Below are 25483 nucleotides of genomic sequence, written 5' to 3'. Positions count from 1 at the left end.
CACGATTTCACATAGCAAATAAATCTGTTCCAAATCTCAATTAAACAACCACAAAAGAGAAAATCAAAACCATAAATACTTAAATCACATGTTCTTATGAGAACAGATCGATTGTGCATAAGTAAGATAATCAAATATGGAGATAAAAATTAAAAGAAGAAACATTAGAGAGGAAATTTACAAACTTTGTTATTTGAAGACAAATTTGTGACAGAATGATGGGATGTAAAAACCCTAAAACTGAATAAGAACAATATTTGGAACGGTGGAGATAGAGAAAGATGAGAATGAAGTAAATATAGATCGATATTTAGATTTTGAATTCAAAGCACTTACATAGATCAATTTGATCGAACACCTAATAGGCAGCAGCTTCAGTGACATAGGAAACATATCTTTTGCCTGATTCCAATGTATTATAACCTTGTAAGTACATAGAAAAAGATTGCATAATCATAAATCACATAAATACACATATATACATACACCTACATCATCAGCTCGACATTCTTTGAAATAGTTACATACAAAATGTTGATGATTATAATTACAAATCAATCATAGAATCCTCAAGATACTGCCAAAAAAAAAAACAAAAAAAAAAAATTTTGTTACTAACCATATTTGATAATCAATTTGAATAAACATTACGAAAGATGTAATTTACCTTATTAATTTTTTTGCATTAATAAAATTAAAAATATAATATAATTGTTTAATAAATATTATGATATAATTTAATGAGAATATTACATAAAAATTTAGGTGTTTAATGATTAATGAATTATTTCAGCACTGAATTCTAAACTATTCAGCATATATGCCATTTAGAGGTCAAAACAAACACACTGATTTGTGCATGTTTTAATATTTAACGTTTAACCAATCAATACCAATCAATCAAGAGGTAATGAAACACACTATTTAAATTATTTATGTATTTAAATTTAAATAAAATATACAACTAAACCATTTTGAATTATGTAAACAAGAGTTTGTTAATTATTAAAGATATTTGATTTTTATTTTACTTTGTTAATCTTGATTACTTTCGGACTATAGACCGCCATTCATCAATCATTTTTAAACATTGGGCCCCACCATTCTCAAACTTTTGTTCTTAAACATGCAATTTAATCGTGAAACGCCAAATTGTGAGAGCGGCCGAGAGCGAGAATGGTGCCAACGGTGCTATTGAGGGCGACACCTAGGATGGACTTTAGAGCGAGCCCGTTGACACTTTTCTTACAAGCTGGCAATTTTCTTTGATTTTCATTATTTTCTTTAAAACATGTTATTTTTAGGTTAATAATAGAAATCAACACCCATTTTAGGTAATTGCTAAAATGATATTTTTTATTGAAAATTTTAATTTTTACAACAATTTATAATTTTTCCCTATTTGAAATGAAAATACATGGCTATAATAAACCATCTACCGCTACCTTTATTACTAGTATGCCGTATAAATTACAAAACCACTTTAAAAAAGTTGTTTAAATAATAAAATAAAATAAAAGTTGCAAAGACAATGCCAAAAATGAATAGCATTTGCATCTAGTAATGTCATATATTGTATCAACTAGTGAAATGACCAGTGAAACCACGTGTTTGTTTAAACGAAACAGTTAATTATATGTTTTAGGTATTAAGTGAACGTAAATGCTAAAGTTATTTAGTTTAATGATCCGTTGAACCACATAGTCCGACTAAGAAGCTCGTCAGCTGAACATTTCATCGAACACCTAAAATGCATATTAAACAATCATCATCCAATCATAAGAGATAATATTGGTTGTCATTTTATTTTAAAAGCGTAAATTAAAAATATAAATATAAAATTGGTTTTCTTCTGCCTAACTTTTATACCTTCTCGTACTCAATTGAAAATAATTAATTACAATAATTTAAAATTATTTAATTTTAATAATTAAAATAATTATTAATAAGAATTAATAATAATAATTAATTAATAAGATTACTTTTAATTCAAAATAATTTATATTAATGACATCACCCACCATGCTTAGATTTTTTTTATTTTTCTTTTTGATTTTTTCTTAACAAAGGAATTAGCCTAATAATGCATCATCATTTTAGCAATATAATAGAAACTATAGATTATTTAATTTGTGTATACTTTTTTGAGATTCTTGATTAGATTGAGTCTGTCTCGACGGATGGTTTTCATGGATTCATTTTACGAGTATTTGATGTTTTAAAACGGAAAATACACACACATACACACACACACACACACACATTTTTACTCACCAGGTGACTCGAACTCATTACCTCAAAGTTAATGGAGACTCCTTGATACCGTTGGACCAGAAATCGTTTTATTTGATAGTATCTAGATAGTTATTCCCTCTGTCCTAATATAAGTGCTCACTATCGACTTAATGTTTTTTGTTTGTTAATTTTAATGTAAATATTTTTATTTGTAATATATAATATTTAATTAAATATCAAATAAGAAAAGAAGTTGAAAAATCAATAATAGACACTTATAGTGTAACGGACGGAATATATCTAGTTATTTTTATTTATATAATGTTGCTTACTTCCACAAAAAAAAAAAAAAAAAAAATTTACTACGTTAGGAGTACACCAAGTGACCAAGATTCTTTTAAAGAAAAAAAAAATTAAGTGAAGTAATAGGTCCATTTAGTTATCATTAAATTTGGATTGGATGGTAAGTTAGTAAATGAAGGTGAATTGTATAATGATGGATGATAGGACATTATATGTTTGGTCTCCGTTATGTTTTCCTCATCATGTTGATTGTGACATTCCATTGCCTTCTTGCATGCCTATCGCTTTCCACCAACCAATTTCTCACACACACACATGCATAAAAACTATACACGGATAATTAACTCGTGATGATATTTACATAACTTTTTTTTGTTATGTACACGACCAATATGCTTTACAGTATTGTACAGTACAACACTGTAAAACATATTGATTGCGTACATAACAAAAAAAAAATTGTGTACATATCACTTTCCTAACTTTAAATATTGAGGATAATTTGTACATCCTGATCTTGCTTAAAGATTAGAGAGATCAATGTAACTATCCGGGCATAGCCTGGGTGACCAGGGTGCCCCGCAAATGCTCAGTTGACCTAGTCAATTGGCAATTCACTCCTAGATGGCGAAGGTTCGAATCTCGGTTCGGCCACCAGTTGTATTAGGCGCTGAGACAGGGGTTGGTTCCGACCACACTTGCCCGGGGCTGTGCTGACCCGCGTACAGTTGGCATCCAAAGGGTGCATGGGGTTAAAGGTTCCCCACCATGATAACCTTTTTTTCACTCGTAGAGAGATCAATGCAAAATTTATTAATACTTGATCACATAATGTACCAATGATATTTGGCCTCCATGTATGTTAAAATTAAAATTCAACGGACCGGTATGTTATGGTACATCGGATGTAGGTTAGTTAAATTGTTGATATGTTTCCTTTGAGTTGGATTTGTGATTATACATTTAGATTTGTGATAGTGTGTCACGTAACGAGTTTGTGGCTTGTGACAATCATTTTTTAGTAAGGAAGGTTACGTCCAATCATTAGTGAACTAGCTAGCTCCGTCTACCGAAACAACTAAAAAATATAATTTAATGATTATCTTTTTTTTTAACAAAATGAAATTTTAATTAATATTTTATTTTGATTATGTACAATATAATAATTGTTATAATATTAGGCTTTAATGGATAGTCAATTTTGTACAAATCATAGTCAATATTGGATACCGCTTTTATAGTATTTTTTTGTACTATAAATACCCATGTATGCAAGCTAAAAAACTTGCACCCTCCATTATTCTTACAAGAATTATTTCTCTTTTTTCTCTCAATAGTATTCTACTCATTCATTACTAGAATTTTGTAGTAAGTTTAGGCTACCAATGTTGTTATAAACAACTAAATTACAACACGTTATCAGCACGAAGTGCTCCTTATAATCAAGGTTTGTCTAAGCAAGCACAAGTCACTAATCAATGTAAGAAATTCTTTAACGATATCTTCTATTATTTATTAGCAATGTAAATATTATTATTATCATAAGTAAAATTATATTTCTATAATCTAACTCTTATTAACTTCACTAACATTTATATTTATGTTATAATATTATAACAATTTAAGTTATATATGGTCGGTTATACCGCCTGAATTATATTTCTGCAATCTAACTCTTATTAACTTCACTAACATTTATATTTATGTTATTTAAGTTATATATGGTCGGTTATACCGCCTGAATTATATTTATGTAATCTAACTCTTATTAACTTCACTAACATTTATATTTATGTTATCTAACATTTATGATTACTTATGCAATTAATCATTATTTATTTCATGCATACTAATGTTTATTCTTCAATTTATTATTTATGCATAATATGTTTATTCTCTTAATCTTCGTATTTATACTAAACGTATTTATACTAAACGTATTTATACTAAATGTATTTATAGTAATCGTATTTATACTAATAAAATTCTTTTATTAAAATTATTATTAATACAACGAGTACATAACAGTCGTTAACGTCAACTAACGACGTTACAACGGTCATATATACATAACGGCTGTTAACGTCAACTGACAACGTTACAACGACTATATTTTTCAAATATAAAATAAACATCTCGTTTTCACATTTTCACAAATCAATCTTCAATTTCTCAGATTACCACTTTCAAAAAGTTTTTGTAAAGATGATTCACACAAGGATGATTTTTCATATTATATTGGTCATACTAACTATCATCATTGTTGCTAATATACCACCGGGTGAACCTATATTCTATCCTGCTCTAGTGGTTTTATTATTTGTAATCATGCCATTATTCTGTTGTTTGCTACTTATGAATTTAAAATGATTCTAATTTCATTTTATTATTTGTCTATGAATAGAAGTTGAATATGATTATGATTTATGTTGTTCATCTTTTTGATAATAGAAAATGTCGAATTTGAAAAAGCTTAAATTTGCTCCTTTAGAATCAAGTGGGAACAACTACTTAACATGGGTTATGAATGTAAAAAAATATCTCGAATCAATCGGTATTTTAGAAACCCTGAATGAAAATAACAATGTTCATTTTATGTAAAAGAGGTGAGTTTGTAAGAAGCATACTGCGCAGAGTTTTCTATTTAACTTTCAATTTCAACGCCTCACTTAATATCAATGAGTAGTACTACTTGAAGTTGATTTGTTTATAAAAGCTTTTAGTAATGATTTCTACTAGATTAAGACATATTTCATAGAATAACAACTTCTTATAGACATTTCCCAAATAAAGTATCAAACTAATTAAAGCACTAGCTCCCAGTACTAATTTAATCAATCCACGTACGATTATTTTATATATAAAATATAAACGAGTAATCAACAATTACAAGCTAGCTAGCTACTTGTATATTTTAGAAAATTATTATAATCAAACCAAACTTCTTAATCATACATATATGATTAAAGATTCAAGTGTATTATGGAAAAAGCTCAAAGATAGATATGATATTAATTATTCAGAAACAATCGTGATCTATGAACAAATAAAATTAAAGATGTTAGTAGACGTGCTTATAAGAATCCCAGAGATTCTTATTAATGATATGGTAACATGGATCATCAGTCAAGTATTTCTTGAATACATGAACATCTTGTTTAGCTCTACAAATATGTGATGACCCGAAAATTTCTGACCAAATTTAAACTTAATCTTTGTATGATTAACATTTTCGACACGATAAGCAAAGTCTGTAAAACTGAATCTCAAAATTTTTGAACTACTTTTATATATTTAAATACCCTTCAGTTATTTTCGACGATTCGCGAACAATTATATGTAAATAGATACATATATACTATAACTTGAAAAGGTAACAATGTATTAATTATTTGATACCGTACATTAAACTTATTGGTTTAAATATCTATTTGAATATATATGATAAGTTGAAATATTTATTATTAAAATTTATTTATAAATAACTTCCAATGTGTATTTAAAAACTGATTTATGTATATTAAAAAGATATATACATATATATAATTTCAAGTTATTTAGTAAACGATAGTAACATTTTCAAATTGCTACAATACCCAAAATGCTACAGTGTTTTTGAAAATCACTATTTGCTACAGTGAAATTGACTTTGCTACAGTGAATTGCTACAGTAAAAATTGACTTTGGCTTTGCTACAGTGGTATAGTTTATGGATGATTTAAGACTATATTTTGACAAAGGTACGATTCACGAAACGTAAAGTACAAGTTTTCTCAGTATACGATAGGACGTTCGAAAAATCGAAACCGGGACATAAGCCGAGTGACGACGTACGACTTATCGGAACGAAAATTACAAGTCAACTATGCACGTGAATATAATATATTATATATATAATTAATATAAATTATATATAATATATATTATTTTTAAAATATGTCGACAAGCTTGATGACAAACAATATGTGAGCTGGAAGGGGAGGCCATGTGATCGCATGGCCACAGGCCTTCAAACCCATGCGATCGCATGGCAGTGTTTGTCAGGCCACATCTATAAATTTCAGTGTTTTCGCTCGATTAAAATCACACACATATACAAATATATATACTCCGTAATATTATTTATTATTATTACTATTATTATTATTATTATTATTATTTTTATTAATAAGATTATTATTAATCGTATTATTTTTTATTATTAGTGTTATTATTTTTGCGATACAAAAATAATAATGTACATAAAATATTACGACGGAGTGCTGTCCAAGTAATTTTCAAAACGAGTTTCCGAGCGAGCTAGAGTTAAGGAAAATATGGGTTATTGCCAAGGAAATTATGGGTAATGTTCGGGGGTATTTTTGTGAATCAAACCTCGTGTTTATCATCTCTGATGCGTCTACGTGCTTTCCTGCAATATTGTATATCAATATTAAACTGTGAGTTTCATATGATCCCTTTTACTCTTTACGTTTTTGGGCTGAGAATACATGCAATGCTTTTATAATTGTATTACTAAATGGATACAAATGCTAAAACTGATTTTGCGTGAGTTTCATTTGCTCCCTTTTTAATTGCTTTTGCAATATACATTTTTGGGCTGAGAATACATGCAATTTATTTTAAACGCAATGGATACAAGTACATACTTAATTCTACACTGAGTTTAAACCGAAAATCCCTTAGCTTTGGTAACTAGTAACTGCCAGTACATAGGATGTTGACTGGTGGGCGCGAATAATAGTATATGGATCCATAGGGCTTGACATCCCCTTCCGAGCTAGAGCGCTAGCCTTTTAACGGACGTGTGTTATTTGAGTTTAGGACACATTGGTTTGCGTGTATTAAAACGAATGGGGTATTTATCATTATAACGTTAAAGTTTAGTTACCAGGGTGCTCTGTTATGTAGAATCTATTGATAAACGTTTCTGGATGAAACAACTGAAATCTTGTGATCCATTTTTATATAATCTATTGATAAACGTTTCTGGATGAAACAACTGAAATCTTGTGATCCACTTTTATATACAGATTATGCGAAACACTAAAACTATGAACTCACCAACCTTTGTGTTGACACTTGTTAGCATGTTTATTCTCAGGTTTCCTAGAAGTCTTCCGCTGTTTGCTTATATGTTAGACAAGCTATGTACATGGAGTCATACATGGCATATTTTTCAAGGAAACGTTACATTCACCAAATCATCACCATGTATCTTATTTTGACTGCATTGTCAATGGAAGTACTATTGTAAACTATTATTTACAGTGATTGTCTATATGTAGAAATCATCAGATGTCGAAAACCTTTGATTTAAATATTCATTTATGGTGTGCCTTTTCAAAAGAATGCAATGTTTACAAAACGTATCATATAGAGGTCAAATACCTCGCAATGAAATCAATGAATGACGTATTGTCCATATGAATTTGGAGCGATCGTCACAGTTGGTATCAGAACGTTGGTCCTAGCGAACCAGGTCTTGCATGAGTGTGTCTAACTGATAGTTGTTAGGATGCATTAGTAAGTCTGGACTTCGACCGTGTCTGCATGTCAAAAGTTTTGCTTATCATTTCTTGTCAGAAATTACATGTTTATCATCTTAAGTCTAAACGCATCTTATTGCATTGATTGCATAGATAGTGTATAGACAAAATTCATATCTTAGCGTATCTGTTACTGTAAACTTTTCCTGACATCTTCCGAAAATTTCTCCGTGATTTATGGAATTTTGGTATTATATATACATATGTAAATTATGTATTGAAGAGTACCAATCTAAATTCTATAATCTATTTCATATCAAAAATCATCTCTCTAATTATACAAGATGGATCCCGTATCTAGTTCAAATTCCTTAAACTCCGACAGCTATTCCGATATGGATATTCACCTGAATTCCGAAGACAGTGTAACCGAAATGGATCAACCAATCAGCCATCACCTATTCTGGATGAATTGGGGATGAGTTCGTAGCCTACTTAATTATTGGAGACAAGAAGAAGGCGATCCCTTCCATCCACCACATTGCCCTCTTGGCGAAGAACCTGAAGCACTTACCGGCGAACCTGTTCGTAATACCATTTTCTCTCTCATCTCCAGAATATCTCGTCATGATCATATACTCTCTCAAATTCTGGATCTTATTCATCCGCTCGTCCGAACCGCCAATCATCCCGGTGTAGTAGAAGAAGTCAACGAGCTTCGCGCTCGGGTAGTGGCTTTGGAGAATATTGTGCAAAGGTTACAAGCACCAGCAGAATCTCCGGCATCAATAGTACCACCGACAACAACACCAACAGTACCATTACCACCACCAACAACATCCGCACTGCAAGCCTCAACATCACCATATGTACCTTGAACATCAACGTCATACGCATCGTAGTTACCAAGAAATACCAGCAACAATAACCGATGAAGTATTAACTTATTTCCCCTGAAGAAATTTTATGTATATTTAATATATATGAATTTTGAAATCAAAATAAATCTTTTCGTACTAAGCTATTACGTGTGAATCTTAACTGGTAGGTACTACTCGGTTAGTTCATATTACTAATATGCAATGATGTACATCCTTCCTTAACAACTTAACCATTGTTAACTACAATCTCTGTTTCAACTTAATGAATTCCATTTCATAATAAACCAAGTGTATTATTCAATTACATAATTGATTTTACATTTTCATTTTCGATGTACTCGAAACTTTCCAGAAAACATCATATGTGCCTTGTAAGGTTCACAAAGATTCCACAAGCATCAACATCCTTCACCGAGAAATAAGAATAAATAATGGAGTATCGATTACATTAGCGAAATACTCCGCAAAGATTATGTAATCTTTAATGTTTTAGAGATTAATCATTTCTAAGTCAAGTCGAAAATCAAATGAGCTTAATATGATATTAACTTATTAAATCTGTATTAGATTTGAAAAAAAATATATATACATATATTTTCATAAAGACGGTAATAAAAAAAAATTCTTTTGTACAAAGTATTAATTGTGAAATCTTTAACGGGTAGGTACTACTCGAGAAATATTTAAGTTCACAATTAATATGTTACACTGTACATTCTTCAATTTTGATTCAAAAATCATTAACTATACTCACTATCTTCACAATGATACACAATCATTTCATACAAATTCAATCACATATTCTGATATCGACGGATCAGAATCCAAGCCATAACTCTGAACCGGTGACATCATTCTTAGATCTTTAGATCTTTCAAAGCTATACTTTGACTTCAAAACTATGCAAGATCCTTTAGCATTGTTTTTACCGAAAATAACCTTGCAATTCCTTTTTAAAGTATCCAGTATTATCAACCATTCAACCAGTCAACGACGACCTTTCAGACTTGTAATTTTGGCATATACGTTTTCGTTACTGGGGAACCTTTCATGTTCCACCACATTAGCAGTAAATTTACCAACAACTTTATTAATCCTTGACCTTTCGAAAAGTCCTTATACTCATTGAAACCCTATCATGTACTCATCCACATCTTGTAACAATAATTGCCATACCAACCACCGGGAATTAGCAATCTGTATTTTGAATCTCGCAGCATTTTCTACGACAACAGTTATATATAGATAACATCCAACTTCTAGACTTACATACTTTGAATGTGAAGTTTCTGAAAAACATACAAACTATGAACTAGTTCTCTGAAAGTGGAAAAATGCTGATGAAGCAGCAAAAACTGTAAACGACCTTAACATTCAAAAGTTTGATGATAAAGAATAGTATGGTGGTAAAGCTGAGAAAAAGAGAAGGTTTGGAACTGAAAAACGGATTGAGTAAAGTATGAAAGAGGCTGTGGATAAATCACAAAGACTGAACCTGCCTTCAAAGAATCCAAATGACTCAGTGACTGCTGAAACCATTAGTAAGAACCTTACTTCTTATTCTAAACCTTCACAGACAGATTTTCCGCATCATCCTCTGATATTAGAAATTCTAAGATATCATCGTATCTTTCATTATAAATATCCTCCACATTTCTGGAGATAATTTCATAATCATTCTTATCGAAAATCAATTTTCTCTTTACGATATCTGTGTTACACCATAAAAGAAACTATTTTAGTTTCTAAATTCTGAAACTTTCAAGTTTAAAATATAAATGTTTTGAAGTAATGTTGGGAATTGAAGCATGAGTTAATATAATATAATGACACTTGATCAACGTGATTATATTACAGTAAGTCATGCTGAGTTTCTAATAGAACGTGATAAAGGTTCACATATCATACCCTCATCATGAACCATGTTACATAACTCTTTCATTCTATATAATCTCTAAAAATATCAAGAAAATATTTTCTTAATGATTCGGTCTTTTTCGAGGTATTCTGGTAATTTGACAAGTCAGATTGTGCTATTACCATTTCTTTCTTAGAACATTAGTTATGTTCATCTGAAACTTCATACCTACGAATTCTGGACCATTATCCGCTTGACTTAAGGTCAGGAAGAGAAAACGAAAGCATGAAACTCCGAAATATAATGGAGAATATAAAGCCCGATAACAACCCCGAAATTACAAACCGTGTATATCAATGCGTATAGCAATATAAAGACACGGGAGAATGAAAAACACTATAACCCCAAGGTAATAGTAGAAGAAAATAACTTCCTCTGGTGGCAGATGAAAAAGAAGAATGAAGGATACGATAGCCAGGAAAATATCAAGAATCAGAACTGGATTAAGCATTTTCACAATCTATTGGGATGTATGAAATAAGAAAGAAGATTATAGGAGTGTTGAAAATAAATGAAACGGAAGAGGTCAATTTATAGCAAAATATCGGACGCAGTAATAGAGTCAGATTACGCATTTAATCAAAGAAAATCCTAATTTCCGCAAATTCCGAAAAATCAAATCTTATTTAAATTATGAAGATTTTCTATTCCTTAAAATCCGGAAATCAATCATTACTACATCAAGAGATAAGACGCATCTCTATTCTCCATTTCACTTGATTACGATAACTTCTCTCATACGCTTCGAGTAATTGGATTATTTTATCCATATTATTCAAACATAGATAAAACTCTATTATCAACTCATATTCGTCATTAAAACATTTTTATGGTTAGCCATGACGACCTCACTCAAATTTCGGGACGAAATTTCATTAACGGGTAGGTACTGTGATGACCCGAAAATTTCTGACCAAATTTAAACTTAATCTTTGTATGATTAACATTTCCAACACGATAAGCAAAGTCTGTAAAACTGAATCTCAAAATTTTTGAACTACTTTTATATATTTAAATACCCTTCGGTTATTTTCGACGATTCGCGAACAATTATATGTAAATAGATACATATATACTATAACTTGAAAAGGTAACAATGTATTAATTATTTGATACCGTACATTAAACTTATTGGTTTAAATATCTATTTGAATATATATGATAAGTTGAAATATTTATTATTAAAATTTATTTATAAATAACTTCCAACGTGTATTTAAAAACTGATTTATGTATATTAAAAAGATATATACATATATATAATTTCAAGTTATTTAGTAAACGATAGTAACATTTTCAAATTGCTACAGTACCCAAAATGCTACAGTGTTTTCAAAAATCACTATTTGCTACAGTGGTATAGTTTATGGATGATTTAAGACTATATTTTGACAAAGGTACGATTCACGAAACGTAAAGTACAAGTTTTCTCAGTATACGATAGGACGTTCGAAAAATCGAAACCGGGACATAAGCCGAGTGACGACGTACGACTTATCGGAACGAAAATTACAAGTCAACTATGCACGTGAATATAATATATTATATATATAATTAATATAAATTATATATAATATATATTATTTTTAAAATATGTCGACAAGCTTGATGACAAACAATATGTGAGCTGGAAGGGGAGGCCATGTGATCGCATGGCCACAGGCCTTCAAACCCATGCGATCGCATGGCAGTGTTTGTCAGGCCACATCTATAAATTTCAGTGTTTTTGCTCGATTAAAATCACACACATATACAAATATATATACTCCGTAATATTATTTATTATTATTACTATTATTATTATTATTATTATTTTTATTAATAAGATTATTATTAATCGTATTATTTTTTATTATTAGTGTTATTATTTTTGCGATACAAAAATAATAATGTACATAAAATATTACGACGGAGTGCTGTCCAAGTAATTTTCAAAACGAGTTTCCGAGCGAGCTAGAGTTAAGGAAAATATGGGTTATTGCCAAGGAAATTATGGGTAATGTTCGGGGGTATTTTTGTGAATCAAACCTCGTGTTTATCATCTCCGATGCGTCTACGTGCTTTCCTGCAATATTGTATATCAATATTAAACTGTGAGTTTCATATGATCCCTTTTACTCTTTACGTTTTTGGGCTGAGAATACATGCAATGCTTTTATAATTGTATTACTAAATGGATACAAATGCTAAAACTGATTTTGCGTGAGTTTCATTTGCTCCCTTTTTAATTGCTTTTGCAATATACATTTTTGGGCTGAGAATACATGCAATTTATTCTAAACGCAATGGATACAAGTACATACTTAATTCTACACTGAGTTTAAACCGAAAATCCCTTAGCTTTGGTAACTAGTAACTGCCAGTACATAGGATGTTGACTGGTGGGCGCGAATAATAGTATATGGATCCATAGGGCTTGACATCCCCGTCTGAGCTAGAGCGCTAGCCTTTTAACGGACGTGTGTTATTTGAGTTTAGGATACGTTGGTTTGCGTGTATTAAAACAAATGGGGTATTTATCATTATAACGTTAAAGTTTAGTTACCAGGGTGCTCTGTTATGTAGAATCTATTAATAAACGTTTCTGGATGAAACAACTGAAATCTTGTGATCCATTTTTATATAATCTATTGATAAACATTTCTGGATGAAACAACTGAAATCTTGTGATCCACTTTTATATACAGATTATGCGAAACACTAAAACTATGAACTCACCAACCTTTGTGTTGACACTTGTTAGCATGTTTATTCTCAGGTTTCCTAGAAGTCTTCCGCTGTTTGATTATATGTTAGACAAGCTATGTGCATGGAGTCATACTTGGCATATTTTTCAAGGAAATGTTGCATTCACCAAATCATCACCATGTATCTTATTTTGACTGCATTGTCAATGGAAGTACTATTGTAAACTATTATTTACAGTGATTGTCTATATGTAGAAATCATCAAATGTTGAAAACCTTTGATTTAAATATTCATTTATGGTGTGCTTTTTCAAAAGAATGCAATGTTTACAAAACGTATCATATAGAGGTCAAATACCTCGCAATGAAATCAATGAATGACGTATTGTCCATATGGATTTGGAGCGATCGTCACAAAATAAGTCCTAAAAGAAAAGAAAACAAGAGTGAATCTGTTGAAAAATCTTGATTAAATAAACTCTGAGCTACCTTGAGACTTGAATGGTTTGAATTTTCTATGATGCCTAGCTTGTTATGTATCACTCATAAATAAATGGTTTTAGACCATAACGCATATGTTTATTTAGTGTTATCTTTTATGTACTTCAGATTGTAACTTGTTTGCAGGTAATATAATTTGATTATCTTTCTGAAATATAACTCATTATTTGCTTATCTTATTTGAAGTTTTAGTATGAATTCTGCTGAAATACAACATCAATTAAATGGTAAAGACCTATGTATTGCATATAGTGGTAACATATACACTATGATCAAATCTAAGAAATATTTCATTGATTTAAATCAAATGAAGGAATTATAAATACTATATCAGGTCTTGCAAACTTGATATAAGGAACGGAAAAGGTAAAAATTCATATTATCAAATGGTACGAATTTTCTGATAAACAATGCCTTGTTTTCTCCCAAATCAAAGAGAATTTTGTTAAGTTTCTCTGATATATATCATAATGGATATGATTATCAGTCAATGATAATCGGAAATGAGAAATATCTACGTAGCACCAAAAAGCGCATATTATAAAAGCGCAGCGCATATGATTAAAAGCGCATATGATAAAAAGTGCATATGATGAAAAGTGCATATGATGAAAAACACAGTGCATATGATTAAAAGCGCATATGGTGAAAAGAATATATGATGAAAAGCGCATATGGTGATTAATGAAAAGCACATATGGTGATTAATGAAAAGCACATATGGTGATTAATGAAAAGAATATTGAGAAATAATCACCAATGATTCTTGAAAGAATTCAAGGTTATATATATGGACCAATTCATCCATCATGTGGACCATTTTGATATTTCATGGTTCTAATATACGCATCTAGCGGATGGTCTCATGTTTGTGTGTTATCAAGCCATAATATGGCATTTGCAAAGTTTCTTGCACATATTATTAGATTGAGAACACATTATTCTGATCACACCATTAAAAGAATGAGACTTGATAATGCTGGTGAGTTAACATCTCAAGCATTTAATGATTATTATATGTCTACAGAGATTGTTGTTGAACATCCAGTTGCTCATGTGTATACACAAAATTGGTTTAGCTGAATCAATAGATAAACGCTTGCAGCTAATAACTAGATAATTGGTAATGAGTACAAAACTCTCAGTATTTATATGGGGACATGTAAATTTATATGATGCGATATTAATTCGCATTAAACCAAGTGCAAGTCATAAATATTCTCCATTACCAACTTAATTTTGGTTGAGAGCCAAATATTTTCCATCTTAGAACATTTGGTTGTGTGGTTTATGTTCATATCGCACCACCACAACACACTAAAATGGGTCCTCAAAGGAGGATGAGAATATATGTTGGATATGAAACATATTCAATTATAAGATATATTGAACCCATGACGGGTGATGTTTTTACAGCACATTTTGCTGATTGTCATTATAATGAAAAATTGTTCCCTATATTAGGGGGAGAAATAAAAAATAAAGAAAAAGATGTTTCATGATGTGAACATAAATTAACGTATCTTGATCATTGCACAAAAGAATGCGAAAAGAAAGTTCAAAAATAATACATATGCAAGAACTTGCAAATAAATTACCTGATGTATTTACAGATACAAAAAAGGAGTGACTAAATCATATATACTAGCAGTAAATGCTTCAGCTAGAATTGAAATTCTAAAAGCTGCCAATAATGTCACTCATGAGTCTTTGCCACGCCAGAAACGTGGGAGACCAATTGGTTCCAAAGATAAAAATCATCGAAAAAGAAAATCAGCTGATAATGAGGTAAAAGAAAGTGTTCAAGAAGAACCACAAATCAATACTCCTTCTGCAGAGGAGATTGATGATGTCAATACAGAAATTGCAATCAATTATGCACATTCAAAAAAATATTATGGAACCGAAATGACATGAAAATTTTTGATGAGATATTTTCATATAATGTTGCATATGACATCATGAATGATGATGATGATCCAGAACCAAAATCTGTCATGGAAAAATAGACACGATTGGGATCATTGGAAAAGAGCAATAAGAGCTGAATTTGAATCGCTCAATAAAAAAAAAATTTCGGATCTATTGTTCTCACACCTAAAGATGTTAAAAATGTGGAGTATAGATGGATTTTTATGCGAAAATGAAATGAGAAAAATGAAGTTACAAGGTATAAAGCTAGACTTGTAACTCAAGATTTTTCTCAAAGACCGGGAATTGATTATGATGAAACTTATTCCCCTGTTATGGATGCATTTACTTTTAGATACTTAATCAGCCTGTCACTTTCTAAAAATCTAGAAATGCATCTCATGGATGTTATTACTGCTGATCTTTATGGATCACTTGATAGTGATATATATATGAAGATACCTGAAGGATTTAAGGTATCAGAAGCATCAAATGCAAAACACAAAGAAATGTACTCAATTAAATTACAAAGGTCTTTATATGGGTTGAAACAATCGGATCGCATATGGTATACCCGATTAAGTGATTACTTGATAAGAAAAGGGGACAAATAATCTTTATTTCCACATGTGTCCTTATTAAGAAAACAATGTCCGAATATGTGATTGTAAGTTGTTTATGTCAATCATCATAACATCATAGGAACAAATAAAGAGATCAGTATTGCCTTGGATTGCAAATTGAGCATATGCCTAATGGTTTACTTGTACATCAAACAACTTATACCGAAAAGATTTTAAAACATTTTTAAAGACAAAACCATTGGTTGTTAGATCACTCAATATTGACACTGATCCATTTAATCACTGTGAAGATAATGAAGATCATTGGAGCTCTTATGTATCTTACAAATTGTACATGACCTGACATTTCTTTTGCAGTTAATTTGTTAACAAGGTTCAGCCCAGCTCCTACCAAAAGACACTGGAATGGGATCAAACACATATTTCGATACCTTCGAGGAACTACTGATTTAGGATTATTTTATTCTAACGAATCAAAACAAGATTTGGTTGGTTATGCAGATGCAGGTTATTTATCTGATCCACATAAAGCAAAATCTCAAACTGGATATGTATTCCTAAATGGAGGTACCGCAATATCATGGCGTTCTCAAAAACAAACACTTGTTGCAACATCATCAAATCATGCCGAAGTGATTGCATTACATGAAGCCACTCGGAAATGTTTTTGGTTTTTGGTTGAGATCAATGACACAACTCATTACTGATTTTTGTGGACTAGAACGTGATAAAAGCCCAACAACTATCTATGAAGATAATGCAGCTTGCATAGCACAGATGAAAGAAGGGTATATCAAAAGTGACCGGACAAAACACATACCTCCTAAATTCTTCTCATATACTCAAGATCTCATCAAGCATGACCAGATTGAAATGATATACTTTAAATCTAGCAAAAACTCTACTGATCTTTTTACCAAGGCACTTTCAACTGCTATTTTCAGAACGCATGTTCACAATATTGGCATGAGGCAAGTTCAAAAGATGTAACAGCTCAGCAATGTCTACTTGAGGGGGAGTCAACTATATGCTGCACTCTTTTTCCCTTAGCTAAAATTTTTATCCCACTGGATTTTTCTTTGGCCAAGGTTTTTAACGAGACAGTAACTTATAGTTGATCTCAAACAAAACAAAATTGGTATCCAAGAGGGAGTGTTATAATATTAGGCTTTAATGGATAGTCAATTTTGTACAAATCATAGTCAATATTGGATACCTCTTGTATAGAATTTTTTTGTACTATAAATACCCATGTATGCAAGCTAAAAAACTTGCACCCTGCATTATTCTTACAAGAATTATTTCTCTTTTTTCTCTCATTAGTATTCTACTCATTCATTACTAGAATTTTGTAGTAAGTTTAGGCTACCAATGTTGTTATAAACAACTAAATTACAACAATAATTAAATAAACAAACATATGTTCTGAGACTAAAACAACTTCGTCATTAAAATAAAACAATACTTAAAAAAAAGTTAATAGTAATATATAGCAAAGTATTGTCCTTATATATACTCAAATTTTTGTCGTTCGACTGGGACTAATTATACAATTAAAAGACAAAAATAACTTGATATTATATAACTAAGAACCAACAAATGACAACAACAAAACCCAATCTCACAAAAGTGGGGTACGTCCGTACGGGAGAGGTAAGATGTAGACAATTCTTCTCCTATCCCAGATTAAAGGCAAGTCATGTCTCCGTTCACAGTGAAACACCCTAAGACCACCATTAACCATTTTTGTGACGTCACAGGTAGAGAGTGCACTTTTTGATCAAAAAATGTAATTGAATGTGACTAGGCACGATCAGAATTTGACACTCATTAACCAAAAATGTCAAGGTTTTGTGTTAAAATTCAGTAGGGTCACGACTTTTATATTTTAACATTTTATTATTTAAATTTAATACATTATTTAATAAACATAAATTTAAGATTCATAAAATAAAATAAAAAGTACATTCGGAATAAAAAAAAACTGAAAAAAAGAAACATTAAAATATGCAGAAATTTAAAAAAAAAAAAAAAAAAACTACTCGTTGTCGGACGATTCTTCGTTTTGCTGCGGTGGTGGTGGATAGAGCAAGTACTTGTATTTGTCGAGGAACACTTTTTGAAGCCCTTCAATCATATCTTTGCGGGCTTGGTCGTCGATTCCCAAGAGGTCGATGGTTAAAATGCTAGCTCCTTGAAAAGAGGTTCGGAGTGTTTCTTCTTTTTCGCATGTCGCACACCCGATGTTCTTTCCTTTTTATGTTTTGAAATAGCTTCCAAAACCTCATCCCCTTTCAATGAACGAGATGAAAAACGAGTTGTGTCGGTGACGGTGCTACTTGATCGGGCCTTCTTTTTTGCCCTATCTCGACCTATTGGCCTCAGAAACGGATCGTCATGAAAAAGATCGTTTTGAGAAAGTGGAACCACTAACGCTTCATCGTTGGCATCCAAGTCGACACGAGTTTGAGTACACGGCCCGGGAACGTACCACTTGAACTTGTCTTTCAAAACTTTTTGTTATTTAGTATATAAATTTCATGGGCTCTCGTTTCAATGTCGATATCAATCGCCCCGCTTCTCCAATTTCGTCGAGCTTCATTGTAAGCGGCTTGGAATTCCATACAAGCTATGTTAATGTTTCTCCATTTTGACGACAATTGGTCGTTGCCTTTATGCCATCCGTTTTTTGTTGCTATCAAACTTTTTATAAATCGTAGACCACAACGAGGCAAACTTTTGCGAATTCCCCTTTCGGGAATCCTCGAACGAATCGACCCAACATTGCACTAACCACGCTTCTTCTTGGGAACTCCACGCCGTACACTTTTTAGTGATCGGAACATGTTCGTCACTTACAACTAAACACACAAATACATATTATTCTTATATATATATATATATATATATATATATATATATATATATATATATATATATATATATATATATGTGTGTGTGTGTGTGTGTGTGTGTGTGTGTTTGTGTGTGTGTGTATATATATATATATATATATATATATAAATCGAAATATACATAAATAAATAAATAAATAAATTATACCTTGTTTTTTTTATGTTTTCGTTTTTAATGTTGAGTTTCCGAAACCGTATCAACTTGAGTTTCCAGACGCGGTGTGATCGGAGCCCTCGGATTCAACGGAGTCATCAGCGTGATCGGATTCATCGGATTTTGGAAATTGATATTTTGTCGAGCTTGCTCCAAAAGATATTGTTGTTGCATATAAAAATTATGTTGTTCTTCGGGTGTCATCGGGTGTAATTTAGGTAGGATCATTGAAATTTGTTGAAGATTACTTGGGTTTGATGAACCGCCACTGAGATAATCTCCTTACCGCATATAATCGTTGAAATATCCAAATTCGTTTTGAGAGGGTGGTACTTGATTCGAGTTTCCGAATTCGAATAAGTTGGGTGGTCGTTGATTTGGATCCAACATGTTTTTTTATTTATAAAAATTGAAGACGATTGAAGAAGAAAAGAGAAAAAGGATGAGTATGAATGTGAAGATGAAGATATGGATGGAAGGATATAATATAAATATATAAATTATTGGAGTAAAATATTAACAAAAATAATAAAAAGGAAAATATCAAGCGGTCATATAGCCGTTGAGACGGGAAACAACCAATTAGAACACGCCACGTCGCTTTGACCTTTTTTTCCGTTTCCCTGCCGACTGACGCCCCCGGAGGCGTTGGTGGTGACACCGCGTTACAGGCGTCAGCGAGCCTGACGGGACCCCTCTGACGCCGCTTTAATGGTGGTCTAAGAGTAGAAAGTTCTCTCTCTCAATGTTCTATGGATAGGGAGATTGTTTCATAATGGACCTCCGGCCAATAAGTAGGAAAAAAAGTGTGGAACGCCATGAAAATGGTAGAATCGAATTTTCATGAGTTTTAAACATGCTCGAAGTCAATTTAGACTCTAAGTTTCAGTCAAGTCGCCAATCAATCGACGTTTGGTGATGACTTGATTAATTGAGCCAAATAAATAAATAACAAATCAACTAATTAAAACATATGGTACTTAAAACCTTGCGTTACGTCCACTCATCCCACGTCGTGTGCAGTGGCGGAAGCATGATTTTTCTTCACCGAGGGCGAAATTTTTTTTTAAAAACCGTAGCAATTTTTTTGGCAAAATACGGAGTTTTTGGGACAAAAATTGGAGGTTTTTAGGCAAAATTTTGAGGTTTTTGGATAAAATTTGAAGGTTTGTGGCAAAATTTGAAGATTTTGGGGCAAAATTTGAAGATTTTGGGGCAAAATTTAGAGAATTGTGGAAAAAATTTGAAGGTTTTGAGGCAAAGTATGTAGGTTTTGGCAAATGACTTATGGGTTTGGGGCAAATGACTTTTGAATTGAGGGCAAAATAAAAAAATTCCAATTTTTTACACTAAAATTTCGAAATCGATTGGGCCTCCCACCCGAAATTCGCCCCTGGTCGTGGGTGGTGTGCTGACAACAAACTCACGCATTGATTTTATGTGTGGGAAGAGTTTACGTGAGAAAGAATGGAACAAGCAACAGCTCGCGTGTGTTTTTCATTGGCAATTTTTTTATTAATTATTTTTAATGAAAATATTAATGACAGTTATTAGGGTTGTTATTGAAATTAAAATATTGCAAAATTAGTGGTACGGATAGTTATTTTTCTAAGAGATAGTTGATTTTAGTTATTTTCTAATACATAGTTGATTTTTATTCAAGTACAAGTATTTATAGCATGTTATAATCCTTTAATGACAACCCTAACAATTGCCATTAGCATTTTCTTATTTGGAACTAATTAATAAATTTATATGTCCTCTTTCCATCCAATTTACCAATCATATTCTACACGAGTACCACACTTCCTTACTCACACTACCCACACAATTTCAACTCACACCAAGTCATAAAAAAAACCTCAACCAACACCCAATCCATCAACCCAAACCACCTCCCATAACGAATGGTCTAACCGGAGAATTTAAAGCTACAGAAATTAACACAATGGCCTTTTCTAGACATTATTGCCCATGGAAGTACAAAATGATGACTCCATAAACTCATAAATTATCTAAAAGAACTTGCCAACAGCAATACTCATCAAATGATACACAAAACTACGAAACATTGTTGATTATACGTATATAAAGAATCTTGAAAGCACATATAGACGACAACAAAATTAACCAGCAATTGTTTAGCTCTCTGATGTCAAAAATTCATTGGAAAACAGAAAAGGGAGCCCTCGGAAAACATAACCTGAAAATTACAAAAATACTACTCCGTATTATCCTTCTGCTGCTTCGTCCCTATCTTTACTTGAATTACTCGAACCACCGTAACGCTTCTTCATAGCTGAGAAAATGAACGCATTCGCTTGTCAATAACAAAAATAAGATATTGCATTATGGCATAGAACATAAAGCACATGGGACTGACATGCACAATGGCAATGTACTTGTGTACTGTAAAACATCACCACGCATAAATTTTCATCCAATTTTGTTTGATGTATAGACATTGCCCAGTACAACTGGTTTCACCATAAAATTGAAATACATGACCATTCTCAATAGACAAAATCTTAAAGCACATCATAATGAAAAAAATAGCAGCAAAATATCATGTTTGAGAAGCTTAAAAAACAAAATGATCATATAACTTACGCGCCTATCTTGAAAAACAGAGAATGGTCATTAAAAAAAAATAAATAAATAAAAAAATAAAAAACCTGTATAAAAAGTGCTTTGGGTCAACCCGGCCCAACCACTACCGAAGATTTTTGCATGTTTGACGAGTTACCCAAACTGCCCGGCCTGCTCACATTGCCACTTATAATTTAAAACGATGGACAAATAAGAAATCTCACATTTAATAGAAGATCCAGCAAGACAAGTGAGCCTGGATTTTGTATTAACTTCAGCTAACGGCGTTGGCTTGTCCTTAGTGGCCATGCGAACATCCCAAACACGTATGATACCATCTGAAGACGCTGATGCCACCAAAAATGGTTCATCATCAGAGGACCCATCAATCTTAGAAAGCACAACTATTCCTTTTAAACGAGCTGAGTGTGCATCCTCGATGCAAAATGCAACCTTCCCGCTGACTGTATCCCATGCTGTTAGATTTCGGTCCTCTCCACCAGTATATAAAAGTCCATTCTGTTAGCATTTCAGGGTTAGTTCTGAACATCCAATATTAAAGCACGTGTATATACTGAAATCAAATCAAAATGTTGAAAAAGATATTAGCATGCATCTTAGTCAAACATAGCAAGTCAAGACACACTGATGAAACAATAAGTGGACCACTGTTTCATTAAAAGGTCCTAAAGAGATAATTGAGCAACCTCGGAAAATAAACAAACGGGCGAATGAGAATGCAAAAGGTAATCCTTGTTCCGGACGGTCTCATAGTTGCATTTACTATATATACTACGGACTTCAAACCTTCAATCGCGAAAGCAGGGAAGGCCCTACCAACCTTATATTAGCTACGAATATTAGTATGCTACCTTATAAAATGAAGTTTTATATATATCTCATACCAATCAAGTCTCTTGGTTATGAGTTTCAACAAGAGAAAAGTATTCAGATAATTTTGTGCAGTATTAGTCATTAAATGTATGTATGAATGTGTACAAGCGTGTACATATAGATATACTTACAGCTAAAATCACTATATATATGTTCCAATTCCTCTACAGATTTCGCAAGTCACTTTTATATACACGTTATAAATGGTAACAGAGAAGAAAACAAGTAAGTAGAGTACTTGTAAAGTAGCAAAATTTGTATCAGAACAGTTCTGAACGTATAAAGACAATTTCAGATGTAATAAGTTAGCATAAACAATAATATTGCAGCAAGATTGCAAAAGTCCGTGACTTGGTTTTTATGTTGAACATGTAATAGCAAAGCCGGAGAGAATGTATACCAGGGTAATCCAGTGTCTTCCAATCTACGATATATGTTAGAAATCTACCAACATAATTTTCAAGATAATTTAGTGTCTTCCAATCAACATATTGTAGGATAACAAGTGATTAAGAATTCTCCTATAAAGTGCTAAAACCACCATCAACCTCTTTCTATAAGCACGGTTTCAAGTTTCAACAACCACACATACTCATTCAAATTTTCACTCTATGCGTACAAATATCTCTTTATCAAGTCAAATATTAAAATACTATTCTGGAATCAAGAGTCTGAAAATTCACACCTAATCTACATATAAAATATTTTAATTCAGATTGAAATCTGCCAAAATTAAGAGACTTTACAATCTTAGGTTGAAGAATTTTGTTATTCATCCTAGTCCAGACACAGAGACAGGCAAATAAGGACCTCGGGAGCTTAATAAAAAAAACCATAAATTTGCTAACTTTTGCCGCCGAAAGGCATTATTATATTGTCCGAACTATAGCTCATGAGCAATTTAACAACAAATGTATAATTGAATCTAATAATTTATGCAAGCTATACAAACTAATCAGCCACAAATGTATGCTAAACAAAGTTAGAATAAGCAAGCAAAGCATCTTACATACACAAGTAAATGATATATAATAAACAACAATAAACCAAACCAACCGTTCCAGGTGCAATGCATATAATCTTCTTCTTGGATTCCATTTCAGCAATCAATTTCGCATTTTCGGCTTCATGAACCGACACTTTATCATCCATTCCCATAAAAAACTTTTCACCACTAGTATCATATTCAACAAGCAAACCTTCTTTCCCTAACCTACAAAAAAAACTCCTCCTCCCTCTAACCAAATTCACCATCCCTAAACACGAATCCCTTCCGACCGTCAACGCCAATTTACCAGACGGATGAACACACATATCATTCACACCTTTTTTATGTACTTTAATTGTTTTTAAATGAACAAACGGATCAGCATCATAAAGTGATATGTTACCGTCATCGTATGCTGAAAATAGGTTACGCGGGAATGAAGTTAGGGTTTGTGGTGTGTAGAGACAGAGTGATGTAACGGTGGAGGTAGGATCATTGAGTGAACCGATTTCTGAAGAGGTTGAGAGATCGTAGATTTTGATTGTGTCGTCGGAGCCACCGGAGACGGCGACGGAACCGGAAACGGCAACGGATTTGATGGGGGAAAGGTGTGACGGGAAGGTGAAGATTGGGGAAAGTGTTAGGGTTTCGGTTGAGTGTTTTAGGGTTTTGAGTTTAAATCCCCAAATGAATCGCTCGTATGAACCTGCTACTAGACTCATTTTTTGTTAAGTTTGATTTGATAATTTCTTCTCCTTCACAGCGTCACTCTTTTAATTGATGAGTATAAACCCTAATTGGAGGAGAACGACTTTAGGGTTTTAGGATTATTAGCCGTTTTTATAGAAACGTTATTTTATACTTATATCCCTATTGCAATTGCAATAAATGGGTATAATCCGACCCGCTTTCTTTTTTTAAGGAAAAAACATATTTCATCTCTCCTTCCTTTTTGAGTTTTCTCATATTAATAGTCAAATTCCCTAAATAAATAAGAATTAATTCTTATATACACTTATTTAAGTATGACAAAAATATAGTTAAAAAATAAGTGGTAAAATTGAAAAGTAGACAAAATATACATATGACATTTGTTTTTTTTTTTTTTAATTGCATGTTTTATCTGAACACTATTAAATTATTGAAATTATTATATACCTTGTGTGTTAAACACATCTTTTTCCCTTTTCTCTCTCCGTACATTATGAAACCCCACCCTTTTTCAAACTCCAACCACCCTTTGATCTCCACTCAAACACCTCTTCAACACCCTAACGACAATATTACCACCCCCTTCCACCTTGAAAACCCCATCCCTTCTCCTACTTTCAACCCCAACGGTCTTTTTGCAGACAGAAGTTTTTCAATTTCTAGTGATGTTACTGCTCCGGTGGTGGACCTGGTTATGTTGGCTATTGATGCTCTACCTTCGGT

At 32.1% G+C, this 25483-nt stretch overlaps 1 protein-coding gene across 1 annotated transcript; it reads right to left on the bottom strand.

Moving 5' to 3' along the window:
* Window positions 1-21630: 21630 nt before the first annotated feature.
* Window positions 21631-24882, bottom strand: LOC139897096 (uncharacterized). Its single transcript, XM_071879750.1, has 3 exons — window positions 24118-24882; window positions 22392-22686; window positions 21631-21877 (listed from the first exon to the last, which is right to left on the bottom strand). The coding sequence occupies exons 1-3, from the start codon at window positions 24769-24771 to the stop codon at window positions 21810-21812; spliced, it is 1017 nt and encodes a 338-aa protein (XP_071735851.1). The 5' UTR covers window positions 24772-24882; the 3' UTR covers window positions 21631-21809.
* Between the last annotated feature and the right edge of the window lie 601 nt (window positions 24883-25483).

Source organism: Rutidosis leptorrhynchoides, chromosome 3, assembly GCF_046630445.1.
Source record: "Rutidosis leptorrhynchoides isolate AG116_Rl617_1_P2 chromosome 3, CSIRO_AGI_Rlap_v1, whole genome shotgun sequence".
In the NCBI taxonomy this organism is placed as follows: domain Eukaryota; kingdom Viridiplantae; phylum Streptophyta; class Magnoliopsida; order Asterales; family Asteraceae; genus Rutidosis; species Rutidosis leptorrhynchoides.
This window is presented reverse-complemented; position numbering and strand designations above follow the sequence as displayed.